Here is a 9,121-nt window from a genome sequence, read left to right as displayed (position 1 = left end):
CCCATATGGCGTCCATATGAAAGCCTATAAAAGGAATTCAACTAGTTAACAATAAAAAACTAACAAAAATAACAAACTAATGTTAAATAAAAAAAACTTACCTCAGGCGCCGTCATGCATTCTAACTGATCCCTAAACGGGAGAATGACATGGTGCGTCTCCACACCTCTGGTACGGCCTCGCGACCATATCCGCGCGTATGGCATATCCTCAGCAACATAGTCATCGGGAGGGTGAGCAACTATGGGCTGAAAAGGTCTCAACCTAGTCCACACCTATATCTGTCATAGTCATCAAAAAAAAAATTATGAGTCATTGTTTCGAAAAAATGTATTTAGTGTTTTATTACACACACTTAAATATATTACCTGAAGAAGAGGGTTAAATGCAGCGACCTCAAGCCTCTCGCCCATAGAGGCTCGATCAAATCCTTTGTGCATGTAAGCCAGGACAGCAACGCCCCAACTGTAACATCCCAGCTGGTCTAGATCCTCAATAAAGAGCAAATACCTCATGCTCATATCCGCACCCGACGTGCTCGGGAACATGATGCCCCCTAATATGATGAAAAGATATAAGCGACCACGTCGGTCAACATCAGCCTGAGGCGTCGCCTCGTCAATCAGATCCTGCAGATCTACGAGGCGCAAGTGAGCATAGAGGGAGGACCGCAACAACCGACTCCGTCCACGCATATCCTTCTGCGGAGGCTCGAAATCAGTGAGCCCAGTCAACTTCTGGCGATACGGCAGCATCTCCGGAGGCACCACTCTATACAATGCCGGTTCATCAATTTGTAGACCATAAATCACCTCGACATCCTGCAGGGTGATGGTAGCCTCGCCAGTGCAGAGATGAAATGTATGGGTCTCCGGTCGCCAGCGCTCAATCATGGCCGACACTAGAGCCCTATTGTGCACAAGCCGACCAACCTCGATGCACTGGTAGATACCGCCCCGACATAGTATATCTATGATTCGAGGATGTGGGGGAATAACCTCTAGAATATCCCATGCTGACTCCCCCGAACGGGTACGGAACACTCTACTAGAGGATACCAGTGCATCCCATACATACTGGGACCTATGCTCATGCTGTAGATAAAGTACCCCTCTGTTGTCGAAGGGCCCCAGCTCCATGGTGGTGTCCTATCTATTTTAGGCATTTTAAATTAATCATTAATGCATGAAGTAAGGATTATAGTGGTATATTTTTTACGCATTTTAAATTAATCATTATTTTTTTAATTAATCTCTAATACGTAGTATTAGTTATGTAATCTTTTACCGAGAAATTATACAAAGGATTGAATCCTAAACTAAGGATTTTCAATTTCTAATTAGCAAATAAATAAATTAACAATTAAAGATATAAAGATTAATAATTAACAAATCAAAAACTAACAATTAACTAGCAAACAATTAGCATATAATTAATAAATAAACAATTAACAAATAATCAAATAATTAAAAAATTATTAGCATATAATTAATAAATAAACAATTAACTAACTAATCAAATAATTAACAAATAAACAATTGGCTCAACAAAAACTAAATAAATAATTAGCTAGTCTAACAATTGAAATAACTAATCTAACAATAATCAAATACTAAATAAATAATTAACAAATAAACAAATTAATTAGCATATAATTAATAAATAAACAATTAACTAACTAATCAAATAATTAACAAATTATTAATGTCCAAACAGGCCCTTAATGTTGTTATTTTGTGTTACTAGTGAATTTAAATTTGTATCCTTCTTAAGGTTTTATAATTCCAACATTACCCTCAATTACAAAAGCCTTACATCTAACATTCTTTTTACCTTTTCTTCTTTCTCCTCTACTAGCCCTAGATCTCTCCTACCTTTCCTCCATTGCTATTCTCTGCTATTTCACTGGCTATCGGTAAGTTATTTTTTTCCTCTAATTCTATGCTATTTTAATTACCTTTTCAGCTACTCTGCCTTTTTACTTCTTTTTTTTATTGACTTTTGTATCTGCTTTAAATCTTCAAATGTTGATGAGTGAATTGTTCCAGCTGTTTTTTTTTTTTTTCTACAAATCGTTGTTATTGGGTTTTTTTGCAAGTCATTTTCTATGGTAGTATGACGAGTGAATTGGTGTAAAACTATATAAACAAAAATCAATGTCAGCTAATTTTTACTATGATTTCGAATTGATAAAGAGAGGAATTGAATTTTGCAATAAATTATCACTGTGCAGTGTACACAAATCCAGCTCAAACTTGATTGCATATGTTGACCTAAAAGAAAATGACAAAAGTGGTCCCTTATTTTTGTTAATAGGTTCAACATAGTTCTTTAAGTATCACATGAGTAGTGAGCATTTTTGGTCTATAACTATCAAACTGTGAAATTTAATTGGAATTATGAAAATAAATAAGGGAAAAGGGTTAAATATATCCCTCTACTTTAGTTTATTAGTTAAGTGCCGTTAGCAAATCCTGTTAATAACATGTACACTTGTACCCTTAAATGGATGGAAATCCCAATTCAACTAAAATTAACCATTTAATTAAAAATGCTCATGTCCAAAAAGTTGACCCGCCCCAACCCATCACCGAATAATTTCACCCCCACCCAAAAAGAGCGTGAGCTTAGTGAGGTTGTTATAAGAGGCAATATTGAAGTGCTGGCCTGTAACAAATTGCCAGAAGGAAGTTCTGTTTATTGGTAAATTGGAAGAACTTGTGGAGACTGTAGATCCTCAACTATACAAGGAACTTGCCATGCCTTTGTGCACCAAAATTACCAAGTGTTTAAATATCAAAGTATTCCATTCCTTAAAGTAAACCAACGAGATCTCCAACCTTAATGATAGTTAGTCCATTTATACAAGATTCCAGCAACTCCAGCAACATCAGATCCTACAACATTATTATTATTATTATTATTATTATTATTATTATTATCAGCTCTAGAGTAACTATAGCTGACCCTGTCCTTAACAACGTTGGCTCTGGTGATGAATGGTCTCCGATCTCTGATGGACTTTCTAATGTTATACAACATAGTGGATGCATTGCCCTGCTTACACGCATTTTTGATTATTTTGGTGGGGGTGAAATTATTTGGTGATGGGTCGGAGTGGGTAACTTTTGGGGCATGGATATTTTTAATTAAATGGTTAATTTTAGCTGAATTGGGAATTTCTGTCCACTTAAGGGTACAAGTGTACACTTTATTAGCGGGAGGGGTATATTTGACCACTTTCGCTAATGGAGGGCAAACTTGACTAATAAACTAAAGTAGAGGGATATACTTAACCCTTTTCCCAATAAGTAATAGCGCGTTAATTGGAATAGGGAGAATATATATATATATATATATATGTGTTTTTTATGTTCTTTGAGAAATAGTTTGGGAGAAGGGGGGAAAGGGGGTATGTTCTTATATTGAGTTTGTAAAAGTAATGGCGATTTTGCTTTAGTTAATCGTGCAACTTTATCTTTAAAATTTTAAATTTGTAGGAAAATCACCCAATTTTAAATTTCTAACATTTCCTCATATGGGAGAGATGGTTTTTTAGTCCTTTACAAACTTTTTTTAAGTTTTATGACCCTTTTGTAGAGATTTCATTTTTTACACATAAGAGATTTGAAAAAATAACACATAAGATCCTCTATTCAAATTATAAGAGGGCAAGAGATCTCATTTCCTCATATAGATTAAGAAAACACAATTCAAATCACAACATTATAATTACAGTTTTAAGGGGAAACCCTCTTGAGTAATTAGATTCCGTCCGATTTTAAATTTAAGGAGATAAAATAGATCTTGATTTGAATTGGCATTAAATAAACTAAAATAAAACAAAATTCATACCTAATATATGTTATTTACAAACTTTCATCTAAATAATGTATATACATATACATTCTATTTTCCCATTGTTGTCATAGGAGCAATGTTCCGTCATGTTCCACATTAAGTGTGTTACACAGTGGTCGGGATCTGATTCGGGCATACTGCAGATCTAGTGGCCTAATAGCTTTTGTTCGGGCCCTGTATATATACTATTTAAAAATCTGTTAAATATTTGTAAAGCTTTGACGGTGAACTATTAAGTAACATATTAACTTGAGTTTGTTGTAGGAACTCATAAATTAAAATCCGGAATCTGCCTCTGATTCATTCTGGGAGACAAAATGTCCGAGGGAGCTGTCCCAAAACTCGGCACCACAATCCACATCACAGCCCTTGATGGGATCATCAACGTCAACTCCCTTTTCACATTTGCAGTGTTCATCGGACTAGCTTGGAACCCGCAAGATCAAGGCAACAGTCTCTCCGATAACCAGAACTGTTTCGCGGGGCCCAAGGTCGCCGAGGACCTTGTAGCGTTCCACGTGTACTCATTCAGTTGTTTCCTGTTTTCTAGCCTCATTGCTTTGTGCCTTAAGCAGGCTATTCGACTTGCGAAGTCAGCACATTTCCCTACCGTCTTCTCGGTCGACTTGGCCCTCATCAACAGAAACGCCCTTCGGGTCGGGTACTTGGTCTCTGCTGCGGGTTCTGTTTGCGGGTCGGTGTGTTTGATGCTTGCTCTGATCAATATGGTTCAAATCAAGCTAGGGGTTTTTGGATGTGGGAGCAAACATACCTATGGTGCTGTTATTCCACTTGTGATTTTTGTTCCATTAGGACTCCTTATTTATGTTTGTACTGTGTTTTATGCTTTCACTCGTTAATTAGATCACTTCTCGCGTTTTTTTTGGGTCATTGTATGAGTGTATTCAATGTATACTTATTAGTAACACCTCAATGCATCAAAAAAAACATTAACTGTATTTTTTGTCATCCTATCGCCCGGCTCAGCAAACTTCGCTAGGGTGCAAATATCTAAATTTGATATTTTTAGATGCTTTTCAAATTTATTGTCAATTCTAAGTAGTAGTAAAAAATTTCTCTCTCTTTTGCCCTATGTTTGTTATCCTTGGAAGATCTTCCTCCACTAATAGGCTTGATCGGAAAACTCTATTTATTCTAGCGTTTCCATCTTCATTTGATATTTTTGATGAACCAATCATTAGGAAACATTTACTTACGTTGTCGTCTCAGATAAATGAACTTACAACAATTGTGTTTATTTTGAGATCTGAGTGAGAAGCGATTCGACTGGGTGTGGGTCATTAAATGGGGAAATTCTGGATCAACATAAAAATGATAAATACAGTTTTCATCATTAGAGAAAACTGTAAGAAGTATCCCAATTCCCAAATCGACAAAGTTACCATTGTGATCAAAGAAACTGCATGATATGTGTTGATTATTAATGATATTAAGTAGAAGTCAGAAACCACCTTTTTTTTTTTTTATGAACTTGGACTATCAACTTAAGAAGTGTAAAATTATTTAGTGTTGGTAATTTTAGAAACGAAGGTTTGGGATAAAGTGCAACTCAAAAGCATTTTACTTGAGCTCCAGTACTCAAAGACATGATTATCTTTCTTGAATTGGGCTTCGCTAGGTTGAGGTAAGCAAGATATACAGAGGAAAAAAAATCTGTTTGACAGTGGAAGTGACCAAAATATTCGTTTTTCAAATTTAGCTTGGGTTTGTGAGCCGAATATGCCTAAAAATCTTAATTGATGTACACTTGTGCCCTTATTTTGTGCTGGTCTTTAATTTTTGTCCCTAATAGCAAATAACTTTGTCGCAAGATATATGTTCATATTTTTGCATCAGTATATCTCACAAGTTACATTTGCGCATCTCTGTTCGATTTTGAAGAATAAAAATTAAAGATCAGCTCATTCGAAGGACAAATATAAGGATCAGCCCATTCGAAGGACAAATCGTGCAATTTCTTCTACGTGAGTTTGGATAATATTTATGTAATAAATACATATATTTGCCTCTAGTTACTTCTATCATACGCTTCTGACAAAATAGAAGTCACATGCTATGGCTGTTTATATAAATTTACACACTAATACAACAAAAGTATTTCACGTTATCATGTAAGATCTTGCGACTCAGGTCAAAACTACTTGAGAAATAATTGAGTTTGGAACCTAAATGACCCAATAAAAATCAAAATGAACCAAAATATTTCAAGAAAAAAATTGTTACCAAACTACCCTTAACGCAGCAAATTGTTGCGTTATATGGGTTAACTCCTATAACGTAGGATATTCCCGCGTTATAGAGGTATATAACCGACCCCATCGGTTTCTTCCCCACTGGTCCCCCATTTAAATTTTTTTAACCACAAAATGCCATTAAAGGCGAAAAAGCTCCGGCGCACTTCCAAAAATGGCCTTTTCGTATCAAGTTTTATTCCGAAAGCCAAGATTCTTGGTATATTCAAGTCAAGAATAAGATTCGAAGGTTGAATTTTGAAAAAACGCTACATACAACTCGATTCAAATAACTCTACAACAAGCTTAGATCAAGGTATTTTACTATGAACTTTCTAATTATGTTGTTAAATATATTATAATCCGAAGCATGATTAACGTTTCATAGTCTCGAATTTCGAAAAATAAAGTGCATTTTTGGACTCATCTCCACTGGCAGTTTTCGAAATGCCCAATGGCTTCTTTTTTTCAATTTTTTTTAAAATTATTTGTGTTAATTGATTATTAATTGTGTAATCAGGAAAAGTATTGTAATATACTATTATTCGTTAATTATCTAATTGTTAATTTATTTATTTGTGAAATTATTTATCCTGTGTTAATTGTTAATGCGGTAATTATTTATCTAGTGTTATGTGTTAATTAACTAAATTATTAATTAGGTAGTTAATATAATTTCTTGTTAAATAAATTAGTTCGTTATTATTTTAATTGTAGTTAGGAGAATAATTAGTGATTAGTTAGTTAATATAATTCTCCGACAGAGGATTAGTAAGTTAAAATAATTTCTCGTTAAATAAATTAGCTATTTAATATAAATTTTTAGTTAAGAAATTAATTAATTAAGTAAATTTTAATTAGATATAATTATTCACAAAAGTAATACAACATAATTCTCATAATTCACAAATTTTGAATAATGAACAATAAACGAGCATCGTTAATAAAATTTCACTAAAGGATTAGTTTGATAATATAATTTTCCGATAAAGAATTAGTTAGTAAACATAATTATCCGTTAAATAAATTAAGTAGTTTTTAATTAAGTAATTTATAATTAGATATTACTATTCAAAAAATATAATACGACATAATTCTCATAAATTGCAAATTTTGAATAATGAAAGATAAACTAAATCCTTAGTTTAAGATTAGTTATTTAACATAACTTCCCGTTAAATAAATTAGCTATTTAATATAAAATTTTAGTTAAGAAATTAATTAATTAAGTAATTTTTAATTAGTTGTTATTATTCAAAAAATATAATACAACAAAATTTTCATAATCCACAAAATTGGAATAAAGAAGGACAAACCAAATCCTGAATAACGAATAAGTAACTAAATCCTGAATAACGAACGATAAACTAAATCCTTATTTTTGGATCGGACATCTATAATTTTCTAATAAAGGACTAGTTAGTTAACATAATTTCCGTCTAATTTCAAGAATAATCAATAATTTAGTCTGTACAGATACGACACCTCCATGGATCCCAACGTTCACCCCGGAGCCGGACGATTGATCAATACTTCCTCCGAGCTATTATGGGGTAATGTTATACAAATGGGGACGTTGTTTCGTCCCTGCAGGCTGGATATGGCGTGGACTTTTTTACGCGAGCGCCCCCACCTCCCTGTGTCTTAGAGATACTGTTATGGGATGGTATCTATCATGGTGTCTCTGTTAGTCGGGTACAGCATGATTGGGCGCTTATGACGACCATGGTTGAGGGGTGGAGGTCGGAGACATATATCTTTCATCTCCGCTCTAACGAGGCCACAATCACGCGGCAAGATGTTGAAGTCATGTTTGGATTACGTGTAGATGAAAACCCATTATACAGTCGGGCTGAGCCTCCTTCTAGTAGTACATGGAGGACGGAGTTGACTAGGCTCACCCATTTCGTACATGTGGTTCCCCGCACTATCTCAGGACAGAGTCGAGTGAGGATTAGTGCCTTCTGCCAGTATTTGTGTGTCTTGCCTCTTGTTCACGACGGGACAGATCATGTAGTTATTGATCTTCATGCCCGTTTGTATCTGTTTAATATATTCGGGGGCATCCTGTTCCCGAACACATCAAGTGCCTATGTCAACTTATAGTATTCTAAATATACCTCTTGAAACGATGACTAATAAATCATAGTTTTTAATATCGCTTTCAATTTTGGATATGGGATAGGATGCTGCCTTTTCAGCTCGTACCTAGGCATGAACTCCCTAATGAAATACCCCACACAAGGAGGTAGATGGCAGAGTTTGACCGTGATAATTCTATTCACCAAAGTATCCTTTGTTACATCCGACGTTTTTGCTTATTCGAAAATTCAAGATAAATTGACTTGTGATGAATAAGGCCACAATTGGACCTTACTTGGTATGAATGTGTAGGCTATGAATATGATGGTGTGGAATTACGAAAGGAGGCCAAGGGCAAAATTGGAATTTTGGAAATTTGCCTTATGGATTACAATAAGTAGCCAACAATTTGGACTCAAACAATGATGATAAAATGAGGCCCAATAAGGGAGCCCAACCGGCCATGTCATGAAAAATGGCCCAAGTCCATAAGTTAATTAAGTAATATTATATAATGATCCATATCCAAAGAACATTCAAGAAAAACACAAAGCAAGAACAAAGAAAAAGAAAGAGGGGAGTTCGGGTAAGAGAGGAGAAAAAGAAAGAAAAGAAAGAAAAATTTTGGAGCCTAATCCTTGGTTTAAAAATCAAATTCTTGTGGGAATATTACTAAGTGCAAAGTCCTCTACAACTTGGTACAATTAGTTTGGCAAGAGGACAACTTTGTAGCAAGTGGAAAACTTGAAGAAAAGGTAAGGATTTTACCATTTTCATGCCATGAAATATATGTATATATGTTGTGGTGTGTGGAAATGAATGAAAAGTATGAAAATTTTGTGTGTTGGAAGTGCTTGTGTTTGGGCCGTGAGTATGCTTATATTACATGTCTTTGATGATTTGAATTCATGTTGTAATTTAGTTGT

The 9,121-nt window shown here is 34.6% G+C and overlaps 1 protein-coding gene across 1 annotated transcript; it reads left to right on the top strand.

The window, feature by feature from the left end:
* Positions 1-1,790: 1,790 nt before the first annotated feature.
* On the top strand, positions 1,791-4,903 carry LOC132640346 (uncharacterized). Its single transcript, XM_060356903.1, has 2 exons — positions 1,791-1,915; positions 4,126-4,903. The coding sequence occupies exon 2, from the start codon at positions 4,179-4,181 to the stop codon at positions 4,719-4,721; it is 543 nt and encodes a 180-aa protein (XP_060212886.1). The 5' UTR covers positions 1,791-1,915; positions 4,126-4,178; the 3' UTR covers positions 4,722-4,903.
* Positions 4,904-9,121: the final 4,218 nt, after the last annotated feature.

Source organism: Lycium barbarum, chromosome 5 (genome assembly GCF_019175385.1).
Source record: "Lycium barbarum isolate Lr01 chromosome 5, ASM1917538v2, whole genome shotgun sequence".
Classification (NCBI taxonomy): Eukaryota; Viridiplantae; Streptophyta; class Magnoliopsida; order Solanales; family Solanaceae; genus Lycium; species Lycium barbarum.
This window is presented reverse-complemented; position numbering and strand designations above follow the sequence as displayed.

Excerpts from the sequence above, each read along its gene's own strand:
- LOC132640346 (XM_060356903.1), top strand. The coding sequence starts at position 4,179 with ATGTCCGAGGGAGCTGTCCCAAAACTCGGCACCACAATCCACATCACA.